Source organism: Protopterus annectens, chromosome 12.part0, assembly GCF_019279795.1.
Source record: "Protopterus annectens isolate FY-2018-M chromosome 12.part0, PAN1.0, whole genome shotgun sequence".
NCBI lineage: Eukaryota > Metazoa > Chordata > Ceratodontiformes > Protopteridae > Protopterus > Protopterus annectens.
The window spans coordinates 350,607,101-350,633,067 of NC_056746.1; the positions used below are offsets into that span (position 1 = coordinate 350,607,101).

Below are 25,967 nucleotides of genomic sequence, written 5' to 3' on the forward strand. Positions count from 1 at the left end.
TATATATATATATATATAGATATATATATATATATATATATATAGAGATATATACACACACACACACACACACACACACACACACACACACACACACACACACACACACACACACACACACACACACACACACACACACACACACACACACAGTGGTAGTTGTTATATATACCTTAGCTCATTGTAGTTTGTTAGACTTTTAAAACTCTATACTTAGCGTGATTTAGTAGACTGTTAAGATATATACATTTATACATATCTTTAACTATATCATAGTGTATGTTGTTATTGTTAAACCATGTCTGAAAAACAAAAGTCAGGGTTTAAAAGGTGGGTGTGGTCAGAAAATGTCTGTTACAGACAATCACTCCACCTGCGTCTACTGCTTAGGCTTGGTACACCTACAAGAGGTGTGCTCTGTCTGCCATTCCTTCAGCGCCAGGGTCCTCCTGGAAAGGCGCAGGAAATTGGTGGATAGAGGACTCCTCAAACCTGAATTTCAGGCCTCTAGATAAGGCTGACACCTCTTCCAAGCCTTCGAAGGGGTCGAAGTCTTCCAAAGGATCCTTGTATCCCAGGTCATCGGCTCAGAGTTCCTCAAGCATGGTCCATGCATCGGCTCCACAGTCCTTGGAGCCGTGTATCAAGTCCTTGCCTTGGGGTCCAGTTGTGGAACCAATATTAGAGACTCCTCAGTCTCCAATTCTTCAGTTGGTTCCATCTTCGGCCCCTTCGACCCATCCCTTGACTCATTCTTTCAGACTTTCCGATGTGGATCTGGACAGAGTGGTTAAGAGGCTGTTAGAGAACCCGGCCCTGGCCAAAAAATGCTATCTGCTTCGAGCCACTCTGCTTCGAAGCCTGAAATGCCCCCCTTGGCTTCTCCACCTCCTCCTCCGAAGCCAATCGAGCATTCAGAGCTGGGTCAGACGGAACCAGTATTGGTAGAACCCTTGGAGCCGAAGTTTGATCCTCCTCCCTTGGCTCCATCGACCTTGATCTCCTCAGTTCCGACCGAGGAATCTCTGGGCCGACAGTACCTCGCTGGCTCTGGGGTGGAGAGTCGAACCGATACTTCGGTTCCGACTCTTCCACTTGGGGCTTCGGTGCAGGTGGCCTCTGCTCCATCCTCAGGATTGGAGCGGAGGGTCTTGGTCCGGGGAGAGCTGCCGGTCTTTTCGGAGCCGACTGACTTCTCAGACCGGGATTCTGGTGCCTTTGATGCCATGAAGGAAGGTCGTGGCTGCCAAGACCACTACCTCCTCGGATCTGTCTTCACCTTCCCCAGTGGGGTCTCGTTCTACCTCTTCCCCGCAGATCCCCACAAAGCGTCGAGATCCAGGGCCTCAGGTATCCCCTCCTCTCTGGGAACTTCACCGGACGCCCCCACCGATGAAGTCCCTAGGAAGAGATTGTGTAATAGGAGGCACTTGGATTCCCCACAGGAATCTCTAACATCGGATACCGACTTGGAGGAATCAGTAGGGTCCCCATGGTCCCCCTCAGAAGATGCCTCCTTCGCAGACATATTGGAAATCTTAAGGCAGAGGGGTGATTGGCAGTCCCTTGCCCCTTCTGAGGACGAGTCGGTTCTCCAGAAGGCCTTCGGATCTCAACCATCCACCTCCAGGGTTACGCCACCCTTCGATGAGCTGATGGAACTGGTTGCTCGAAGGGCGTGGGAATCCCCTGACTCGGTGGAACCGGTCCCATGAAGGCCCAATAAGTTTATTACTTCCCCCACCGACAAGGCCTTTCTTACAAAAGGAGTCCCAGTTAATGCCACGGTGGTGGCGGCGGCCACCAAGAAAGAGATGTCGGAAACCTCTTTGGCTGTCCATCCTCCTAATAGAGATTCTAGGACGATGGACAGATATGGGAAACGCATATTTAGTTCTGCTGCATTTTCCATGAGGTCGCTCAACTACCCGACACATTTTACCCGCCTTCAATGAGATCTCCTAAAAGAGCTGGGAGATGCTCTTCAGGATAATACAGCTGATGCAGTCTCAGAAAAGGTGACTGCACAACTCAACACCCTCAATTCAATAGTAAACTCATCCATGCGCCTCATTTCATATGAGGCCGATGGATCGAGTAGGGCAGCAGGCTCAGCGATAGCTGTTCGAAGGCAATCCTGGATGTGCCTTTGCTTCTTTGCGGAAGCCTTTAAATCTTCATTTGTCAATACCCCATTCGACGGGTCCGCCTTGTTCGGACCCAAAGTTAAGGAGACTCTTGCTAGGTGTGAACAGGAAGGGAAGACTCTTGTCTGCTGTAGGGGTCTGTTTTTCCACTCCAACCAGACAGTACCCCAAAGGGCAACGAAGTGGAAAAATGTGGTTCCGAAAACCTCAAGGAGCTTTCCAAAGCACACCTACTGATACACCCTCTGGAGGCAGAGGAGGGGGCAGAAATGGAAGACGCCGTCCAAACGGCAGAGGCGGTCAGCGAAACCAGGGCGACAGGCATCAGTTCTCTGGTAAGCCCTATCAGCGTTCCTGAAAGGAAGCCCGGCTGTCCTACTCTGGAGGCAGTCGGGGGTCGCTTGACTTTATACCCAGACACCTGGCTAAACATTACAACAGACTCTTGGGTAAAAAGCGTCCTTACCAGAGGTTATTACATCCCCTTTATAAAAACCCCACCTATATGTACAAGGATCCCAGATGTAACACCCAGTCTGAGAAAATTAGCAGCCGTAGAAACCAAAAAGCTGCTGGACAAGAGTCATCCAGCCAGTCCCGGCGGACCAAATGGGATCCGGAACTTACTCAAGGTTCTTTTTAGTTCCAAAGAAAACAGGGGACTGGAGGCCCATACTAGACCTCAGCAAACTCAACACCTTCATCAAGAAGGAAAAGTTCCGGATGGTCACGCTGCAGTCGATTCTCCCGTTCTTATCAACGGGCGATTGGATGTGCTCTATAGATCTCAAGGATGCTTACTACCACATCAGAATGGACAGATCATCCAGAGATCACTTGCGTTTCCGGCTGGGAGCCAGTCATTACCAATTCAGAGCCCTGCCCTTTGGCCTCACCACAGCCCCCAGGGTGTTCACCAAATGTATGGCAGTGGTCACGGCTCACCTGAGACGGTTGGGATTCCGAGTGTTTCCATATCTGGACGACTGGCTCCTCACCGCCACCTCCAGGCATCAACTAATCCAAACAAGAGACTACACCATAGACCTTTGTTCCCAGTTGGATATAACCCTAAACTTCGAAAAATCTGCGTTATCGCCCTCGCAGCATATTACATTTATAGGGGCAGAACTGGACACTGTCAACACAAGGATCAGGTTGCCCCAATCAAGAATTGTAACTCTAAAAAATAAAGTATCCAGTCTCTTAGCCCGCAGCAAAGCACCAGCGTCCCAGATACTACAACTCTTAGGAACCATGGCAGCCACATTGATAGCAGTGCCATTAGACCGCATGCACATGCGAATACTCCAGTGGTTACTCTTTGCACAATGGTCTTACCAACAACTACCCATGTCTCACGAGATCAGGTTAATCAATCTTTGCAAGAAGGATCTCAGCTGGTGGTTGAACAGCGACCAAGTGATAATGGGTCGTCCCTTCATTCTTCCCCAACCCTTAGCCACAGTGACCACGGATGCTTCCCTGACAGGGTGGGGGGGCTATTTCAGGGAAAGACTGTCCAAGGCACTTGGTCGATCATAGAAACACACTTGCATATAAATGTCCTAGAGCTGAGAGCGGTCGTCCTAGCGTTGCAACACTTTCACAACTCTCTTCCTCCAGGCACAATTGCTATCCAGACGGACAACATGTCTGTTGTCTGGTACATCAACAAACAAGGGGGAACCAGATCATACCCTTTATGCCGGGAGGCCTTAAGGATTTGGCAATGGGCTGTATCCACCAGACGCTTTCTGATAGCAACGCACATCCCGGGGTCATCCAACGTGATAGCGGACAAACTAAGCAGAGCCATGCTTTTGCCCCACGAGTGGTCTCTCAAATAACAGCGGACAACATTTTCCGCGGATGGGGCCAGCCTTGCTGCGACCTGTTTGCGTCTCTGATGAATGCCAAATGCAGCAGCTACTTTGCCCTTTACCCCCCACCGGGGAATGAACCCAGGGACGCGCTCGTACACGATTGGCCCCCGGGCCTCCTATATGCCTTTCCGCCGATACCCCCAATTCCCGAATTCATGCAGAAAGCCAAAAGTCTGGAAAGGACTGTGATCTTGATAGCCCCATCTTGGCCTCGACCGATTTCGTTTCCCTTCCTGCGGAAGTTTCAACTGGAAGAACCATGGATTCTGGACCCAGTGCCGGATCTTCTGACTCATTCGTCGGGAGTTCTCCATCCCTTCCTCACTTCCCTAAAACTGACAGCTTGGCTGCTCCAATTCCCACATTAGCTAGGTCACAAGATTTGTCTGCTGCGGTCCAACACATTATAGTTTCCTCTCATAAACTATCCACCAGGAAACTATATAATAGCAAATGGAAACGGTTTGTCCACTGGGCTTCTCAACATGACACTGACCCTTATGTAGCACCTGTCCATACCATGTTAGAGTTCTTGTCTTCCTTATTCCATGATGGCGTGGCTGCTGCCACCATTAGAGTTCAATTGGCTGCTATCTCAAACTTCCATGTAGGCTTTAATGGCTCCAACATTATGTCACACAGACTATGTAAAGCATTCTTAAAAGGAACCCACCACCTCAGGCCACCTATTAGGCATCCTGTCTATCCCTTGAATTTGAATCTGGTTTTATCCCAACTGATGCTCCCCCCTTTGAACCTGCTTCATCTTGCCATTTAAAGTTTTTGTCTTGGAAAACTTTATTCCTGGTAGCCATTACATCTGCACGTAGGGTCTCTGAACTTCAGGTCTTGTCTTCCAAACTCCCATATTTGATTTTTCACCCTGATAGGGTATCCCTCAGGACTAATTCTACCTTTCTTCCCAAGATCGCTTCAGAAAATAACTTAAATCAGTCCATTGAGCTCCCAACCTTCTTCAAACACCATACCAACAAACTGGAATATACGTTACACAAGCTTGATGTACATAGACAACTGAGGTTCTATCTTGATAGAACGAAGGATTTCAGACAATCGGATCAACTCTTCGTTTCTTATGCAGACAATAAGAAAGGTTTCGCAGTGTCAAAAACCACACTATCCAAGTGGCTCTTTGACTGCATCAGATTCATTTATGTTTCCACGAATCAACCATTAGAAACTAACATCAAAGCCCACTCTACACGAGCTATTTCTACGTCACTGGCTCATGCAGCTCACTTTCCTTTAGATACCATCTGTGCATCTGCCACATGGTCAAAACCTCACACGTTTATTGCTCATTACAAAGTGGATAGGACCTCCAGGGACAGGGCTACATTTGGTTCCACTGTGCTCAGGAATGTTCTCCCGTGAGCCACCCAGGGTTAGGGTGCTTGGGACGCTACCCACATGTAAGAATAAAACGGCGAGATAGAACAACTTCACATAAAGAAGTTATGTCCTTACCATAATGTTCCATGCGAGTTGTTCATCTCGCCTTTTGTTCTTACATTCCCGCCCACCTTCCCCCACTAGTCGTGGAGATGGTTGCCTTGGAGGATTGGTTCAATTGTCAGTCTGTTAATACATTCCTACTCTTCTTGTTTCCTTTTACTGTTATAATTATCTAAGCAGGTAGACTCCATAGTCTTATTCTTATTCTGTCGGTAGGCTGCCTTGGTTGCAGCACACTAGATCTGGGGATGTACCGTAGAGCATCATGGGATATACACTAGGTCTCAAGCTTCTCTGAGAGTCTGAGCTTGAAAAGCGGCCGATTCGGAGCTGAGGGATCGGCCCCCACCCACGTGTAAGAACAAAAGGCAAGATGAACAACTCACATGCAACGTTATGGTAAGGACATAACTTCTTATGTTAAGTTGTCCATCTCGCCTTCATTCTTGCTGGATGGGTTCGGAGCCGACCTCGGCTCCGACTCGGCCACTCTAAAAGCTCGAGAGTTGGATCCACCGGCTCGAGGCTCCCCTTATATCCCACAATGATAGGCGGTATTACCTCAGATCTCGTTTGCCACTACAGCTATCGAGGTGTGTTGCTTTTACCGGCTCCAGGTTAGTGTACCAAATAGGTTTAAAACTTAGTAAACCCTTTAAATTAGTTTTTGGTTAGTATCCCCTTATTTTAAAGGTTTCTATTCCCTTTCCTGTGTTTTTCTTCCACTCCTTACCACAAGAACTTATCTGTTCTTCCCTTAGGCCTCGGCCTCCTATCCCTCAGAGTGTGTGTTTTTCTGTAGGGACTTAAGATTTCTAAACTACTATCTTTAAATCATTTTAAGTTAGTTTAAATTAGTTTAAATTACCTTTACTTACTCTACAGTGTAATCGGTGTGTTTGTGTTGAGTGTGATTGCACTTGTTTTGTGTCATGTCTAAGGATTCGAAGGTCTCAGGCTTCAAGAAGTGTGACTCGTGCTGTCAGAAAATGTCTCTGACAGACGGTCACACTTCTTGTGTGTACTGCCTGGGACCTTTACACCTGCAGGACTCTTGTGCTGTATGCCATGGCTTCAGCCCTAGAGTCCTGCAGGAAAGAAAGAACAAGCTTATTTTACGGGCTTGTTAAAGCCTGAGGTGTCCCCGACTGCATCTTCGGGCAAACCCTCTAAGGCTTCTAGGTCTTCGGCTCCAGTTACTGAGTCGGCACCTAAGACTTCTAACTCTGCATCGGCTCGCTGGAGCCGATGAGACTAACTTCCACTTCGGTGGTTCCCTCGGCCGGAGCCGAGGTTTTGGAATTGCTAAGTCGGCTCCGATCAGGCTTTGGAGCCGACCTCTAGAAGAGGTCAAGGTCACCGTCCCTCGGCTCCGTTCATTCGGCTCCAGCTTCTCCCCTGCTGTCTGAACGGAGCCATAGATCGAACTCCTCTAGGTCTTCGAGGCTTTTGGACCATGACCTTCAGAGGGTAGTGAGTCGACTTAAGTCCGAAGCACTGGCCCAGATGCTTCAGAGCCCGACTCATCAGTCGATGCTCAACCCTATTTCTCAGAATATTCCTCCTCCGACTCCTTTGAGCTCGGAGCCGGGGCGTTTCGGACCCGAGACTTTGATACCGTCGGAGCCGATACAATTGTCTTCGGCTCCGTCGTCGGCTCCGATTTCTTCCTTGGAAGAATCTCTGTGCCGGACTTCCCTCGTCGGCTCCGAGGGGGTGAGTGGCATCGGACCCTTGTCCGACCCCGCTCTCCCTCTCGGTGCTTCGGCGCTGGTGAGTTCGGCTCCGACATCGGCCTCGGAGCCATCGCTGTCGGTGCCGAGGGAGGTTTTCAGCTTTGAACGGGACCTCTGGCTCTGCCTGACAGAGGTGCTCGAGGTCATGCGGAGTGTGTTGGAACCTGGTTCAACTCCACAGTCAGCTCCGCCCCCTCCCTCTTGGTGCCTCAGGTTATGTCTACTCACTCCCTCATCCCAGACCGCAGAGAGCCAGCTCCTCAAGAATCCCCTGTGGGGATCTCATCCTCTTCGAGGTCTCTCCTGAATTGGCAGGGAGCCCCTAGGAAGAGAAAGTGTAAGAGGAGGCACATAGAGTGACCTGACTGTGTCACCTCTGACACAGATTTGAGGATTCGAGGGTTCCCCTGTTCCCCTTCTGAAGATGTCTCCTTTGCAGATATTCTAGAGATCCTGAAACAGAGGGAAATTGGCCAACCCTTAACCCTTGGAGGATGAATCTGTGTATCTTGAGGCGTTTGGCTCTCGCCCTTCCACCTCCTGGGTGTCCCCTTTGACCCCCATGCAGGTGGTAGCTAAAAAGGCTTGGATGGCTCCTGACTCTGTGGACCCTACCCCCAGGAGACCTTCAAAGTTTATCACAGCACCAGCAGATGAGCAATTTCTGACTAAGGGAGTTTCTGTGGATGCTATGGTGGTAGCTGCTGCCACTAAGAAGGAGCTAGCTGATCCTTCGGTGCCTGTCCATCCTCCTAACAAGGAATCTAGGTCTGTGGACAGGTAATGGAAGCGGATGTTTTCAGCGACCTTTGCTATGCGTTCACTGAACTACCTCTGTCATTTCACTCGTCTTCAAAGAGACCTGATCAAGAAAGCTAGTGAGATGTTAAAGGATCCTACAGCTGCGGGTTTTCAGGATAAGATGAACACTCAGCTGGCTACCCTAAATTCTATAGCTAACTCCTCCATGCCTCCTTTCATATGCGGCTGATGGAGCGAGCAGAGCCGCAGGGACAGGTGTGGCTTTACGCCAGCATGCCTGGATGCGGCTGTGCAATTTTGCGGACCCCTTTAAAACGTCTTTCACTAATTCCCCGTTTGATGGATCGTCTCTTTTTGGTCCTCAAGTGAATGAAACCTTGACAAGGTGGGAGACAGATGGCAAAACTTTTTATGCCGTCGGAGTACGTTTTTCTACTCCTTCTAGACCTTAGCCCAAAGGCCAGAAAAGGAAAGATGTGGTTCCAAAACAATCTCAAGGAACTTTGCCTGACGACAGAGTCGGTTCCCCTCTAGAGGCAGAGGGGGAACAATAATGGTAGACGCCCTAGAGGCAGGGGGTCCGCAGAACCAGGGCAATCGAGAAACCTTTTCGATAAGCCCTTCCAGCATCCCTGAGGTGTTGCCCGACTGTCCACCTTCGGAGGCAGTCGGGGAAGATTCACTGTACCCAGAAGCCTGGCGATCCCTAACTCAAGACAAGTGGGTACAGTCCATCATTTCCGAAGGCTATTCCATTCCGTTCTTTCGCATTCCAAACCAATCCAAAAAATCCCTTCCAGATATTCCACCCGCTCAGAGGGATCTAGCAGCATTGGAAATTTCAAAGCTGCTTGCAAAAAGAGCCATTCAGCCAGTGCCAGCAGACCAGCAAGGATCCGGAATCTACTCCAGGTTCTTTTTGGTTCCAAAGAAAACAGGGGACTGGAGACCAATTTTGGATCTCAGTATCTTGAACAAGTCTGTCAAGAAAACAAGATTTCGGATGCTCACGCTACAATCCATCCTACCCCTGTTGGGAAAGGAAAACTGGATGTGCTCTATAGACCTTCAGGATGCGTACTATCATATAAAATGAACAGGCGCTCAGGAGATTCCTCCGCTTCAGGCTGGGAACCAGTCACTTTCAATTCAGAGCCCTGCCCTTTGGACTCACCACTGCCCCCCGGGTGTTTACCAAATGCATGGCAGTGGTAGCTTCTCATCTGAGACATCAAGGATTCCAGGTGTTTCCATACTTAGACGGCTGGCTCCTCACAGCTCCTACCAAGCATCTTCTTCTGATTGCCAGAGACTACACCTTTCGCATTTTTCAAAAGTTAGGTATCTCAATAAATTGCGAAAAGTCTGTTTTGTCGCCTTGTCGTGTTATTACCTTCATAGGCGCATATCTAGATACAGTCAACATGTCTGCAAGACTTACAGACCAAAGAATAGCAGACCTACACAAACTGGTCTCCCTTCTATTCCACAGCAACAGAGTCAGTCAGATTGGTTCTAAAAGTACTGGGGATTATGGCGGCTGCTATCCCTGTACTTCTTTTAGCCAGATTTCACATGAGAATCCTTCAATGGATGCTCTTCACACAGTGGTCGTACCAGCAACTTCCGATGTCCCACACCATTGTGATTACGCAAGCATGCAGGAATCATCTTCTTTGGTGGATTTCTTCCCCCCAGCTCTTCCTAGGAAGACCCTTTGTCCTTCCACCTCTGGTTGCTACTCTGACAGTGGTCGCCTCCCTGATCGGGCGGGGGCATTATCAGGGCAGAACAGTCCAGGGCATATGGCAACCAATCGAACGCCACTTGCATATAAATGTTCTAGAGATGAGAGCAGTGCTTTTAGCGTTGCAAGCCCTTCAAGACTCTCTTCCCTTGGGAACGATAGCAATTCAGATGGACAACATGTCTGTAATGCGGTATATCAACAAACAAGGCGGAACCAAGTCCTACCCCCTATGTCGAGAAGCACTCAGACTGTGGCAATGGGCAATTTCTTCTCAGCTTTTTCTGGTAGCAGCACATCCCGGAAGTCCAATCTTATCGGACAAGTTGAGCAGAGCTATCCTCATGCCTCACGAGTGGTCTCTGAAAGATTCTATCTTGGAGAAAGTTTTTCTCAAGTGGGGTCAGCCTTGCTGCGACCTTTTTGCTACTCCCCAAAACAGCAAGTGCAAAGATTATTTCACCCTCTTCCCCTTACCAGGCCAGCCCAGCAGAGGCGCTCTAGTCCAAGTTTGGCCCCGGGGACTTCTGTATGCATTCCCTCCCTTCCCACTAATCTCTCAAGTGATACAGAAAGCTATCGCTCAGAAGGCCTCATTGATCCTCATTGCTCCTTACTGGCCTCGACAGGTTTGGTTCCCCTTTCTACATCTAATTTCTGTTGGAGCAACCCTGGCATCTGGACCTAGTTCCAGATCTTTTGATCCATCAGTCGGGTCAGTTTCATCGCTCCCTCCCATCTTTGAACCTCACTGCTTGGTTCCTCCAGTTCCAACCTTAGCCAGGCTTCCTCAAATATCTCACACTGTTCGAGATATTTTGATAGCTTCCCATAAATCTTCCACTCGAAAGATTTATCTTAGTAAGTGGAAACGTTTTGCCTATTGGGCTCAAGGAAGGGACTTAGATCCTTTCACTGCTCCCATCCAAATAGTTCTTGATTTTCTAGCTGAACTCTTTCACGCAGGTTCATCTCCTTCTACTCTGAAAGTCCAATTGGCAGCTATATCTAATTTTCATGTGGGCATTTCAGATTCTGCCATGTCTCACAAGCTTTGCAAAGCTTTTTTGAAGGGAGTTTTTCTTCTCAGACCTCCTATAAGAAATCCTCCTCCTTCTTGGGACCTTAATTTAGTTCTCACATCTTTGATTCTTCCCCCTTTCGAACCTGCAGCTTCCTGTTCATTGAAATTGCTATCCTGGAAGACTCTCTTTCTGGTAGCCATTACTTCAGCTAGAAGGGTCTCAGAACTTCATGCACTCAACAGTCGACCACCGTATCTATTGTTTCATAAAGACAGGGTGGCCTTACGAACCAATCCATCTTTTTTACCTAAAGTAGCCTCTGCGTCTAACCTAAATCAAAGCATTGACCTCCCTGTGTTTTTTCCTAACTTTTCTAACAGGTCTGAACAAAAATTGCATTGGCTAGATGTTCGTCAGTTAAGGTATTATTTGGATAGGACCAAACAGATCAGAAAAACTGACCAGTTGTTTGTCTTTTATGCAGAAGGCAGAAAGGGACTTTCAGTTTCGAAGGTATCACTCTCCAGATGGCTAACATCTCTGATTTCCTTTGTTTATGAAATTAGACACCAAAAGCTGCCTAACAAACCTAAGGCCCTCTCCACCAGAGCTTTGGCTACTTCTATAGCCTTCCAAGACAGGCTGCCTATTGACACCATTTGTGCAGCGGCTACTTGGGCTACTCCTCACACTTTCATTTCTCATTATAAGTTGGATTTAGCTTCTAGACATAGAGCTAACTTTGGTTCCACTGTTCTCAAGAGTCTGTTCCGATAGGCCACCCGGGACAAGGTGCTAGGGACGCGGTCCCATCCAGCAAGAATGAAGGCGAGATAGACAACTTAACATATAGAAGTTATGTTCTTACCATAACGTTCCATGTTAGTTGTCTTCTTCTCGCCTTCTTGAGTCCCACCCTCCTTTCCCCTAGCCTGGACAGACCTAGAGGAGTTTGATTGTGACCTCTCTTTCTACCACCTCTATTGCTATAGGTATATGCTCTGCTGTGCATATATTCCTTGATCAGGCTTCAGGTCACCTTCTTCCCTTCCTTTTTATAGAGGTGGGTTCTCCCATTTCCAGTAGTTCTGGTTTTTATTATTGGCTGGGCCTAGCTTACAAACGAGATCTGAGGTAATACCGCCTAGCATTGTGGGATATAATGGGAGCCTCGAGCCGGTGGATCCAACTCTCGAGCTTTTAGAGTGGCAGTGAGGGTCGGCTCCGAACCCATCCAGCAAGAAAGAAGGCGAGAAGAAGACAACTAACATGGAACGTTATGGTAAGAACATAACTTCTATTTTTTCACATATGCCAGGAAAGTTGAATACATTCTGCACCACATGGATGGTCCTCAGACAAGTTATACTTCTGCTTGAACAATATGAATCTGTTCAGGAAGAATAGCCAGGTGCTTACATCCTGTGTATCTCAAAGAAAAGTAGTAAGTGTCTAAAGATGCATTTTCCAAATGACTGACCGATTAAATTAGAGGTAACTACCTGAAGGATAGTAGATTCCTGCTGCCTCATTTCAGCAAGACCATGGCTGTTTCTTTGGGCTTCCTGCAGTACGTTGCAACAGACAGTATTTGGACAGCAGCTAGCTGATCAACACTGAATGAGAAGTTATGTTCCTACCATAACTTTCCATGTTAGTTGTCTTCTCTCGCCTTCTTTCTTGCTTGATGGGTTCGGAGCCGATCCTCGGCTCCGACTCGGCACTTTGCTAAGCTCGAGAGTCACTTTTACCAGCTCGAGGCAGCCCCATATCCCATGATGCAAGGCGGTAAGTACCCAGATCTCGTTTAGTACCTATAGGCAATAACACCTAGCACAAAAAACTTCCCAGAAGGAAGAAAGGCAAAAAGCCTAAAGGATGGGCTATAAGGTAGACTAGAACTAGCTGGCCTTAAGAAGCATTCTTCCATAAAGGGAGAAAAAGGTCTGTCCAGGCCAGGGGGCAGGAGGGAGGGTCGCAAGAAAGAAGGCGAGAGAAGACAACTAACATGGAACGTTATGGTAGGTACATAACTTCTCAATGTTAAGTTGTCAATCTCGCCTTCATTCTTGCTTGATGGGACCACGTCCCTAGCACCTCTATCCTGGGTGGCTCAATGGAACAGACTCTTGAGAACTGTAGAGCCAAAACTGGCTCTATCCCTGGAGGCCAAATCCAATTTGTAATGAGAAACAAAGGTATGAGGAGTGGCTCAAGTGGCTGCTGCACAAATAGTGTCTAAAGGAAGTCTAGCCTGAAAAGCTGTAGAAGTGGCTAAGCTTCTGGTTGAATGCGCTTTAGGTTTTGAGCACAGCTGTTTTCCCCTGAGCTGATAGATTTCAGAGATGGTAGAAGAAAGCCATCTAGATAAGGTCACTTTGGAGACAGGGAGGCCTTTCTTGTTTTCAGCATAAGAAAGAAAGAGCTGATCGGATTTCCTGAATTGTTTTGTTCTGTCCAAATAATATCTGAGTTGGTGGTGAACATCAAGATAATGTAATTTTGTTCCGATCTGTTTGAGTAATTAGGGAAAAATACCGGGAGGTCAATAGATTGGTTCAAATTATTTTTCGAGGCCACCTTGGGCAAAAAGGTTGGATTAGTTCTCAAGGATACCCTGTCTTTGTAGAAGACCAAATAAGGGGGACGAACAGAGAGAGCATGAAGTTCTGACACTCTCCTTGCCGAGGTAATAGCAACAAGGAAGAGCGTTTTCCATGAAAGAAATTTCAGGGAACATGAAACAGCTGGCTCGAAGGGAGGAAGAATTAAGGATGTCAGCACTAGATTTAGGTCCCATTGAGGAGGAGGACTCCTGACTGGAGGTTTCAGGAGAAAAATTCCTTTTAGAAAGGCTCTACAAAGCCTGTGTGACATAATGTTGTGATCTGCAAACACGACATGGAAATTCGAGATAGCAGCCAACTGAACTTTGACCGTGGAAGATGAAGAGCCCGAGTGGAAGATTTCCGCTAAGAAATCCAAAACTGCTTGAACAGGGGCAGTAAAAGGATCTATATTATTAGCTTTTGCCCAACAAGAGAAACGTTTCCACTTGCTGGTATAAATCCTTCTAGTAGAGGATTTAAGGGAAGCCACTGTGATATCCCTAACAGGATTAGAGATCATAGGAAGCCTGGCTAAGGAAGGAAGTGGAGCAACCAAGCTGTGAGGTTGAGAGAAGGAATAGACCGATTGCAGCTGACCCAATTGGTGAATCAGAAGGTCTGGCACTGGGTCCAGATGCCAGGGCTGCACCAACAGGTGACGATGGAGGAACGGAAACCAAATTTGTCGAGGCCAATAGGGAGCAATGAGAATCATTTTGGCTCTCAAAACGGTGGCTTTCTGGAGTACTTGTGGAATCAATGGAAAGGGAGGAAAGGCATAAAGAAGTCCCTGGGGCCAATCCTGGGTTAGAGCGTCTCTGGGGGGATGGCCTGGTAGTGGGAAGAGAGAAAAGAAGTCTGGGCATTTGCTGTTTTGGGGAGTAGCAAAAAGATCGCAACATGGGCGGCCCCATTCTAGAAAAATCTTCTCCACTATAGATTGTTTGAGAGACCACTCGTGAGGCATGAGAATAGCTCTGCTCAATCTGTCCGCTAGAATGTTGGTTTTCCCAGGGATATGCGTTGCTACCAGAAACCGATGAGAGGAGATCGCCCATTGCCAAAGTCTGAGAGCTTCTCGACACAAGGGGTAGGACTTGGTTCCACCCTGTTTGTTGATATACCATACTACAGACATGTTGTCTGTGTAAATTGCAATTGTTCCCAAGGGAAGAAAGTCGTTGAGGGCTTGCAACATTAAAAGCACTGCTGTCATCTCTAGGACATTTATGTGCAGGTGGTATTCGAACGGTTGCCACGTCCCATGAACCATCCTGCCCTGATAATGACCCCCCCACCCGATCAGGCAGGCGTCCGTAGTGACTGTGGCTACCGGGGCCGGGGATACAAAGGGTCTGCTTGATGAATCTGGGGAGAAGAAATCCACCATGATAGATGATTCTTGCAAATTTGTGTCACCAGGATTTGGTGACGCATGGGAAGTTGTTGGTAAGACCACTGGGTGAACAACATCCATTGAAGAAGACGCATATAGAAGCGGGCCAGTGGAAGATGGGTAATGGCCTGAGATTCTTTGGTCCGTGAGGGTTGCTGACATCCGAACAGTGTTTAAGTTTGCGCCTATGAAAGTAATAGATTGGCAGGGCAATAAGGAGGATTTTTCGTAGTTGATCGAAATTCCTAATTGAGTGCATAGATTTAGGGTATAATCCCTGGCTTGAAGAAGGTGATGCCTGGTGGTGGCTGAAAGGAGCCAGTCGTCGAGATACGGAAACACCTGGAATCCTTGACGTCTCAGGTGAGCCGTGACCACTGCCATACATTTGGTGAACACTTTGGGGGCTGTAGTGAGACCAAAGGGCAGGGCTCTGAATTGAAAATGACTGGACCCCAGCCGAAAGCGGAGAAACCGTCTGGAGTGTCTGTGAATTTTTATGTGATAGTACGCGTCCTGAAGGTCTATTGAGCACATCCAGTTGTCCTTTTCTAGGAAGGGCAAAATTGATTGAAGTGTGACCATTGAAATCTTGTCTTCCTCACAGACCTGTTGAGTCTGCTGAGATCAATATTGGTCTCCAGTCTCCCGTCTTTTTGGGGACCAAAAAGAATCTTGAGTAGATTCCGGGCTCTGAATGGTCTGTTGTAACTGGCTGAATGGCCCTTTTTTGTAGAAGCTTTGAAACTTCTAACTTTGCAATTTCCCTTAGACCGGGTGGCACATCTGGAAGGGAATTTTTGTGAGTGAAAGGACTTTCCTCGAAAGGAATCTTGTAACCCTCTGATATGATCGACTGTACTCATCTGTCTTGAGAGAGGGAACGCCAGGCTTCTGGGTACAGCGATAGTCTTCCCCCGACTGCCTCCAAGGATGGACAGTCGGGCAGCATCTCAGGGATGCTGGAAGGGCTTGTCAGAGAGAGGCTCTCTGCTTTCCTGGTTTTGTGGAACCCCTCTGCCTCTAGGGCGGCGTCTGTTATTATTACCCCCTCTGCCTCTAGGGGTAAACTGACCACGTGTGTCTGGCATGACTCCCTGGGATTTACGGAACCACATTTTTCCGCCCTTCTGACCTTTGGGGTAAGGTCTAGAGGGGGTAGAAAAACGGACCCCTACGGCAGAAAGAGTCTTGCCGTCCTGCTCACACCTGGTCAATGTATCCTTCACTTGAGGGCCAAACAATGCTGACCCATCAAAGGGAGAATTGGTGAAGGACGCCTTAAAGGGATCTGCAAAATTACAGAGCCGCATCCAGGATTGACATCTAAGAGCCACTCCTGTACCCGCGGCTCTACTCGCTCCATCTGCTGCATACGAGATCAGTCGCATGGGGGAGTTAGCTATAGAATTAAGGATTCCTAGCTGAGAAGCAGTCTTTTCTTGAGCCCCTGCAGCCGTAGGATCCTGCACTACTTCACCTAGTTCCTTAAGGATGTCCCTTTGGAGTCTGGTGAAGTGACATAAATAGTTCAGTGAACGCATGGCAAAGGTCGCTGAGGAGAACATCCGCTTACCATACCTATCCATGGTCCTAGAATCCCTATTAGGAGGATGGACTGGTACGGAAGGATCTGCAAGTTCCTTCTTAGTGGCGGCCGCCACCACCATGGCATCAACAGGGACACCTTTTGTAAGGAATTGCTTACCAGATGGGGCTGTAATAAATTTAGACAGCCTCCTAGGAAGTGGCTCTACAGAATCAGGAGCAGCCCAAGCCTTTCGAGCAATAACCTGCATAAGGGGGTCGAAAGGTGGAGACACCCAGGAGGTGGAGGGTCGAGATCCAAACGCCTCTAGGTATACCGACTCATCCTCGGAGGGATTTATGGAGGGCCAGTTTCCCCTCTGTTTTAGGAGTTCTAGGATGTCTGAAAAGGAGACATCCTCAGAGGGGGATCTTGGGGATCCCTCCGACTCATCTAAGTCGGTATCTGAAGTGGTAGACTCAGGTGAGTCCAGGTGTTTCCTCTTACAAGTCCTCTTGCTCGGAGGATCTCCTGACTGGTCAGGAGAATCCTCGGAAGAGGGGGTTCTTCCCAGTGGGGAAACCTGAGGCGGTGGATCTCTAGGTCCGGGAGCAAGAGAGATGGAAGAGATATCAACAGGCACTGTAGAGGGAGGAGCTAAGGGAATAGACTGCTGACTGAGCCCAGTGGCCAGCACACTCTTCATCACCTCGAAGGCCCCCCTTCCAGGGAGATCCGAGAGAACCCGTTCCGCAGAAACTGGGACCCCCGGGCCCACCGAAAGGGAAGGCTCCGAAGCAGATGTCGGAGCCGAGCTCACCAAGGCCGAAGCTCCAAGGGGAAGAGCGGGGTCGGACAAGGGTCCGATGGCACTCACCCCCTCGGAGGAGACCAGGGAAGCCCGACCACCGAATCCCTCCAAGGAAGGTCTCGAGGAGGAGATAAGAGTAGATGCTGAAGGTGCAGAAGGAGGGGGTATCTGCCCTTCAGCTATAGCCGTAACTATTCCCATAGACTCCAGCTCCAAACTCTGTGGTAGAGTTGAAGGAGGAACTTGAAGGGGGTGTGGACTAATAGTCGTCTGTTGAGATGGACTATGAAGCATCTGGGCAAGTGCCTGTGATTTTAATAATCTGCTTACCACCCTCTCTAAATCATGGTCAGATAACCTGGACGACCTAGATGATCGGCTCCGATGGCTCCGTTCCGAAAGAAGAGGTGAGGCCGGAGCCGACAGAATCGGTTCCAAAGAGGGGGACCTGGACCTCTTCCTCGAAGGAACCATCGGAGCCGACAAACCCACTGATCCAGTCGGAGCCGATAACTTTTCAGCTCCGATAGAAGATCTAGATGCATCGGCTCCGGCCGGAGCCGATGCAGGCATCGAAATAGCGGTGTCGGGGCCGGTCGGCGCCGACAGCCTGCCACATGGTGGTCGGAGCCAGTACCGGAACCGACACCAAAGTGACCAAAGTATCGGCACCGATAGCCATCGGTGCCGAGGTTTACCAAGGTTGGATCGGCTCCAGCGGAGCAATCTCGACTCCGACATAGTCGGAGCCAAGGCCAGCTTTGGAACAGAAGCCTGGGCCTTAGACTTGGAAGGCTTTCCCGAAGCCGATTTGGCCGGGGAGCCCTCCGGTTTAAGGAGTCCCCTTAAAATAAGTTTGTTTCTCCTTTCCTGCAGGACTCTCTGGCTAAAAGAATGACATATTGCACAGGAGTCCTGCAGGTGGAGAGGTCCCAGGCAGTATAAACAAGAAGTGTGACCGTCTGTCAGAGACATCTTCTGACAGCACGAGTCAGACTTCTTAAAGCCTGAGACCCTCTGCTCTTTGGACATAGTGGACACTAACAGAACACACACAGTCCCAAACAAACAATTGAAATTAAGGAGTAAATAGTAAAAACCTCACATACACACACCCTGACAGGGGGGGGGGGGTGGGAGGGGAAGGTAGGCCTGACTAAAAAAAATTAAGGAGGAAGGATAATTTTAGTCAAAAAGGGGGTTACAATTAACTAAAACTGAAAGATTTCTAAGAAAAAAACTAGTTTAAAAGTGAAAAGGGGCTAAAAGCAGTTTAAATTTAAACACTTAACAGGAGCTGGTAAAAGGAGGACCTCATCAGCGAAGCGGCAAACGAGATCTGGGTACTTACCGCCTTGCATCATGGGATATGGGGCTGCCTCGAGCTGGTAAAAGTGACTCTCGAGCTTAGCAAAGTGCCGAGTCGGAGCCGAGGATCGGCTCCGAACCCATCAAGCAAGAATGAAGGCGAGATTGACAACTTAACATCATGTATTCTCAGTCACTATAAGCTTGACATCACTTGTAGAACAGTCATTCTTTGGGACTGTCATTGCCTAAGGCATGTTGCAGTAACTGGGAATGCCCAAGAAGGAATTCTAGGGACTCTTCTATTTGTTTAATGTGAATCACTTAGCAGATGTGATAATTCTGTAGTTGTCATAATGCCAGACCTGTAAGGAGTAAATCCATCATTGATGAGGCATTCTTGCCCAACCATCCTTCTCCAGCCCTGTGGTGCATAGGCCCGCCAGCACTTGCAGGACTTCTATGCCTGGCCTGGTAAATGTTTATCTTGGTGGTTTAACTCTGTACATGTCTTTCTTACTGAGGAAGTGACCTTTTCTTTTAGGCAGGTGTGTGTTCACACCATTGCAAAGAACTGTAAGGAGGGTTTGTGATAGGCTTAGGGGAAGAAGCCAAACAGCCTGAATGGGTTAGGAGAAGGAGCCAACAAGCCTGAAAATCTCCAAGTGCTAAGCTGTTATTGCCCTGCTACTTTTAGCCCCCCCTGGTTACCAAAGATGGGCACAGTTCCACCCTAGTTAAAAGGCATTTTCTGCATGAAATTTCTCACACTGCCAGGAAGTCATCATGAACTATAGCTGTGACTAATTAATTAAAAAATAAAACTCTGGTGTACATTTTTTTTAATCAAAATTTGCTTCATCAGATTCGTGTAGCTAATCTGTAATATTGCAACTGATTCTTACAAAGTTAATATTTTCAAAGAAGAAATAAAAGTATGCACAACTCCTCCCATATGCTGCAACATGAACAGTGGTCATGACCGTAATTGTGGGTTTTCTTTATAGTTAGCATTTTGAGTGTCTGTATTAAGAGACTGTATTTGAATTAAAAAACATGTCTTTCTTTTTTATTTTTTTTTCTTTCTTTTCATTGGTTGTTAATTCTGAGATGGTCATCAATATTTGAACTATGACAAAACAGGAAACAGCTGACTGTGTAACACAATTCTTTTACAAGCTGCAGTACACAAATCTAATCATGTCATACCACTGCATGACGCAGCATTTGGTAATCCTGTTTTAAGACAGGAACAAAGGTAACAGTAATTTGTAGCTGCATGCAGTTTTTTTCTAAAAAGCATTTGTTTGTTGTGTCTTCCTGTAGACTGACATTATTTTTTGTTAGCCTCCAAGGCAGCTACCAAATCGTCCAAGTATCATCAGGCCTGCAGCTCTGTGGAAAAGTGCCAAACCCAGTGACCAAGGAAGACATGAAGACTTCCCAGCAGCAATAAACAAGTCTGTAGCAAATCACTTGCATTTTTCTGACCGACGGACATTACGAAGTAATACTGAGAAAAATGAGGGTCCAGCTAGAGAGGAGAATGGGGACTTCAGCCCACCTTTGCCTAGTACATCACATGGATTACAGGAACAACTAAAGCACATGCAAGAAAAGAAGCTTCATTCTTTGCATCCAAATGCAAAGAAAGAGTGTGATGTTATCACCTTGGAGGAAGTGGAGCAAGGCAATTTGCACCAAAGAAAAAGGATTAGGGAAACTACTGTAAATCGGTTAGAAAGGGAACTTGAACCGAATCTTCCAGATGCTAACTGGGAAAGACAGCACTCTGAAAATACTGTGGCAGGTGATGATGATTTTGAACTATTGGATAATGGTCATTATGCACCTCAGGGAAGGCAAGCTGAATCGGAACAGCTTGACGCAGTTAGACCAGCTGAGTTTCCTCCTGTAGTAATACGCCCGTTACATGGCTCACCAGGTCCGCCTTTCTTTCCTCCCATGGCACATGCACCAGAACAGCCAAGAGGACAGGATGTATTGCATAATGAACAACCAGGTCCAGCCTTTCCAGGACAGGAGGTAGCTGATGATGGAGAGGCAGATGCCATTGAAGGAGCTTCTGCTGTAGACCAAGAACTTGTTAATGCACTTCTAAAAGAAACTGTAAGTATGCATAGTAAACTGTAGTATCCCTTTGATAAAAGGCTGGGCCCTTTATTTTGTTTTGATGATTTGTGTGCAAATGTTTTGAGGTTTTAGTTTGCGCCCAAGATCATGCATTTTGAAATCAATGGAAAATGTATTTTGGTGACCTGTCCTGTCCTTTTTACCTACTTTACCTGATGTGGTTATCTTGACAGAATTTTCAGTACCACCTTGTATCGTTGTCTGTAGAGCAGAGTAATGTAAAGGGAATGCAAACCAATCAACAGCCCCTTTTCTGTTACCCTAATTATGCACCTAAATATTTGAGTAAGAAAAGTTGCACGTTATTCAGTTTGTGTTACTGTATTTTAATACACAGTTTCTTGTGATTAAAGTGACAGCTGGATGTGGTGTGTATGTATTATTAAAATCGTAAATGGCATTTACAGTAGTTCTGTCTGCCCCGCCTGTGATACATCAGCTACTTGCCAGACAATCGGCCAGTACATTCCCAATTGGCTTGGTGAAGTTCGACTGAGAGAGACTGTTTAGACAGACATTTGAGGTGGTTCAAAGGGTTTATGCTTAAATCCTGTGCACTTCCCCAGCCGTTGCTAGGGTGGTGGAGTAGACTGGAAATGTGCAGTGGACTGTCCATGCTGGTTGTCCTTCTCTTCCTTAATGATCATTGCCAGCAAGCAGCGTACCCTTTTTCATGAAACATGAGAAGTGGTTTCCCAGTCTCCACCAGTGAAGTCTCGCTTCCCTGCGAGTCGCTGAAATGCTCGCTTACCCCCCCAAGAGGTAAGCAGACTATGCACCTTCATTCCCACCCCCCCCCCTGGGTTCTCCAATGCTGAGGCCACTAGCTGAACCCAGTTTGCATGTTTCAGATGCACACACACAGAGTGGTACTTTTTTCCTGTATACGGTAAAAGGCAAACTGATGTGTTAATTGTTGACTGAAATTGCAGACCGCGTATTTCACGTTCATAGCTTGGTAAAATAACGGATGAAATAAAATTATCTTTTGGAGGATGCCAGTCTTGTTAGTCATATCTTTTTTTTTTAGCAGTTAAAACTCTTTAGTGGGTGCATTGATGCAGGCAGCACTGACTACTGGGGGATACTGAGTATGAAACAGAATGCATTTTGCATCATTCACCCAGATGTTCTTCGTGTTTCACTGTTGTAGTCATCATACTTGGGTTATCCTGGGTTATCCTACGAGGGGTGGCCTGAATACCAGAGGTGTAGTATTTCTGCGTCGGTTGCTGTCGCTCCAGGACTGACGTCAGGTCGTTAGTGGTATAAAGTCAGGCAGCCGACGCCATTACATCAGTCTTTCTTGCCGAGGAACCCGAAGCAGAAGCAGTTCGTACGAGTGCTGGTCGGCCGCTACCTGAGTTTTCGTTTCCAAATTGAAGTTGAAGTCTTCTAAAGCTAAGTACCCCTTTGGGAATCCTTTTTTCTTGCTCTAACCGAAGTCAGAAAAAGTTAACAATTGTCTCACCTGTGGAAAGCAAATACCACACCGAGATTTCCATTCTTAATGTAACAACTTTTTAGGCCCAGACCACAGCATCCCCTCACTGTCGGTTTTGTGCTTTGTTCAACGCCAGAACTATAAGTCGTTGGGCCCTTATTGTAGCTAAATATTTTTGCTCTCTATCTCCGTAGTCTGAAATGGCTTCGGTAAGCCATCTGACTACCGATCTTCTGCAGAAACGTAAGGATAAAGACAGAGACAGACCACACAGGTCCAAAACTGCTGACGACGCTTCCGTTAAGCTAGTCGCCAGTTCACCGGTCCTCAGTGAGGTACTTTCAACAGCCCCTGATGCCTACTTCTGTAGATTCGTAGGCCGCTACAGAGACCTGTTCGGAGTCCGGTATGCCGTGAGACTGTTCTTTGACTAAGGATCCTGTGGATGTCTCTACCTTGGATGGGTCCTGAGCCGATGAGCAGGCACCGGCTTCCAAGGAATCTCTTCGCACTACCGATACTCACAAACCGACTTCTTTCGCATCTTCAGTTCTTTCTAAAACTACCGAGTTTCTAAGGCCTAGGGTACAAGCTACGCCTAAAAAAGCGACCCATACTCAAGCACCTGCTTCCATGCCTCATTCTCAAATGCTTAAAATGACGGAAGATTTTATCTTGCTTATTAGGGAAAGCCAGCCTACCCCTTCCAAAGTAGAGTTGTCCCCAGCAGTTTTATCTGACCAGGAGTCCAATGAATATGAAGACATGCAACCCTTGTCTGCTTATGAGGATTCAGATGCAGAGGAAACCATTCCTTCTGCCTCTCCTCCAGAGGATTTTTCATTTGGTGAAACCCTACATACTTTAAGGGAGCATTTCCAATGGGAGTGTCAAGGACTGTCCTCAGTCCAAAAAGAGACTCTGGGATTTCTTAGATTTACCACAGCACAGACCTTTAGCCATTCCTCCTGTCCCTGATGTTGTGGATGGTGTTTTTATGGAATCCAGTTTAACGCCTGACACCCTTCCTAATGCTCCCAGGAAGCCTGACCGGTATTAAGAGTCCCTGACTCTCACAAATTTCTTTTCAAGAATCCTTCTGCTGACCCAGAGGTCATCTCCCAAGGGCATAAAGGAATAAAAGCAACCACAGCTAAGAATCCCACCCACTTGGACAGGGATTCCCAAGTTTTAGACAGATGGGGTAAAAACGTATACACCTCTGCAACTCTTGCCATTAGAGCACTAAATTGTCAGTTCCACATGCTGAAATACCAGCAACATACTATGGAACTCCTTAAACAAAAAATATCTATCCTTTCCGGCTTGTGCAGAAAATAAAGAATTACAGGAGCATATGCATTCTGCAAGCCAAGTTACTAGACCTACCTTGCAATGTGGCTTTGACGCCCTAGAAGCATCCGGCAGGGCAGCAGTCACAGGTTCTATATTTAGAAGACCTGCTTGGCTTAAGGAACAGACCTTGCCAGACCATGTCAAATCAAAACTATTGGACACCCCATTGAACAAAGACAATTTGTTTGGTACCAAGGCAAAAGAGGTCTTAAAAAAGATGGAAGAAAAAGCTAAATCTATGCATACAGTTAAAGATTTCTTGCATGTCTAGCCTCTGAGGTTCAGTAGGCATTTCCCCTCCAAGCACTGGTCCTTTCCGGCCCCCTCAAGACCAGCTCAGACAAGACCTAGGGGAGGCAGACCCAGGGAATGCAGAGATCTAAGCAATGGAATTCCTCCCCTTCAAAAACAGGGAGTGCTAAGCCACCCCGTTATGGAAAGAACTCACAATGACTTTACACCTCCACCCCCTTACTTCTGCTCACCTGCTTGTGCCCCTAGGAGGAAATCTCTCCTCTCATGCCCAAAACTGGGCCTCTATCACCACCGACCGATGGTTTCTCAACATAGTGTCCCAGGGATATAGATTTTATTTCCACACTCTACCTACCCCAAAAGGGTTTCCAGATCTTCCTCCAAACCAGTGGGCAGAGGCACGAAACCAAGTCCAGTCCTTGCTCTTCATGAAGGCAATACAGCCTGTTCCTGCAGACCAGATAGGCCAAGGTTTCTATTCCAAACTTTTCCTGGTACCCAGAAAATAGGGCACCTGGCTCCCAATCCTCTCTCAATTCTAAACACCTTCCTGGTGATACCAAAATTCAAAATGCTCACCCTCCAGCAGCTTCTTCCTGTGCTATCCAAGAATGCTCTGTTAGTCACCCTAGACCAAAAAGAGGCCTATCTACACATCCCAATCAGGGATTCCTGTAGGAAATGTCTATGTTTCAGAGCATGATCTATGCACTTTCAGTTCTCTGCACTTCCCTTTGGCTTATCCACTGCTCCCGGAGTTTTCACAATGCCTGGCTCCAGCCATTGCTTTCTGCAGACAAAGGAATATTCAAATTTACCCCTACTTAGATGACTGCCTGATTCAGGCAAACAGGAAAAGCTGATACAGCACCTGACCTTTGTAAAGCACCTACTGACCTCCATGGGGTACACTGTAAATGAAAAGAAATCCAAACTAGTACCCACTCAAAAAATTGTATTCCTGGGAGCAAGCCTGGACACAGCTTCCCCAGATGGCATTCCTTACTCCAGAAAAACAAGCCTATCTGACAGGCTACTTCTCTCAACTAGCCACCAGAACCCAGATGATGTTCATCGTGCATACAGCTGCAGTCATTACAGATGGGTTATCCTGCCGTCAGGCGGGTCCTCGGTCGGCCGAATTCCAAAGTCTAGGTCCAGTGTCGGTTGTCGCTTCTTCCCTGACGTCAGTGCGGCAGGGGTATAAAAGAGGCAGCCGACGCCATTTTCTTCAGTCTTTCTTGCCGCGCGGTGCCCGAAGCAGAAGCAGTTCGCAAGTGCCGGTCAGCCAGCTCCTGAGATTTACAAACAGTATTTCAGCTGAAGTCTTCTTTAAAGCTAAGTACCCCATTGGGAAAACTTTTCTTGCCTCAGTCCGATGTCAGACAAAGTTAATAATTGCATTTCTTGTGGGAAGCAAATACCGCATAAGGATTTTGACTCATTCTGTATACCTTGCTTAGGGCCAGACCACGACGTCTCGGCCTGCCGTTTTTGTGCTAGGTTCAACAAGCGCACTATTAAGCGCCAGGAGTTAAGCCCTTCATTATTTTGGCAAAAAATTTAATTATATCATGTCGTCGGATACACAGACACCAGTTTTAGGAAAAAGACGCAAAGACAAGGACCGCCACCCGAGGCCCGCACAGAGTACTGAGACCACGCTTAGGCCGACTACCAGTTCTCCGGTTCTCAGCGAGGTGCCTATGCAGCCCCTGACTACCGATGAAACTATTTTACTGGTGTCTTCAGTACCCGAGGTCGCAGGCTCCTCAGTCTGCATTCCCTCTGCAGATACCGACGCCACTCTTGGCGGGGAAACCGAAAATTTAGTGAGGCCTGCCATTTCTGAAGGCGTCTTCAGGCCTTCCACCTTCTCTATTAAAGCCTTCACTAAATCTAAAGCTACCATCAAAACTAAAAAACAAGGCCCTCAGACCTCCTCTCAAGGCCCCATGCCTAAAAAAACAGATGCTTAAAATGGCTGAGGATTTGATAACTCTCATCAGGGGTTCTCAACCCCCCTCTGACAAAAGGCCCAGATTGGACCAGGCTTCTATTACCTCGGACCATTCTGAGGACCAGGATTATGCCTATTCCCCTTTTGATGACTCTGATGCTGAGGAGTCTATTCCCTCAGTCTCCCCCCCTGAGGACTACTCATTTGGGGAAACCTTGCATACATTGAGGGAGCACTTCCACTGGGAAGGCCAAGATTACTCAGATTCCAAGAAAAGGCTCAGGGAATTTCTACTGCTTCCCCAGCATAGGCCCCTGGCTATCCCTCCTGTTTTAGATATTTTGGATGATGTGTATACAGAAGCCAG

The 25,967-nt window shown here is 47.5% G+C and overlaps 1 protein-coding gene across 1 annotated transcript in view; it reads left to right on the forward strand.

Annotated features, from left to right (window-relative positions):
* LOC122816162 (E3 ubiquitin-protein ligase RNF216-like) overlaps window positions 1-25,967 on the forward strand; it is a gene marked incomplete at its 5' end in the record, with an annotated part of 305,326 nt that overhangs the window by 36,873 nt on the left and 242,486 nt on the right. The window contains 1 exon segment of the mRNA XM_044088916.1: window positions 19,779-20,561. Within this exon segment, the coding sequence (XP_043944851.1) occupies window positions 19,779-20,561 (783 nt within the window).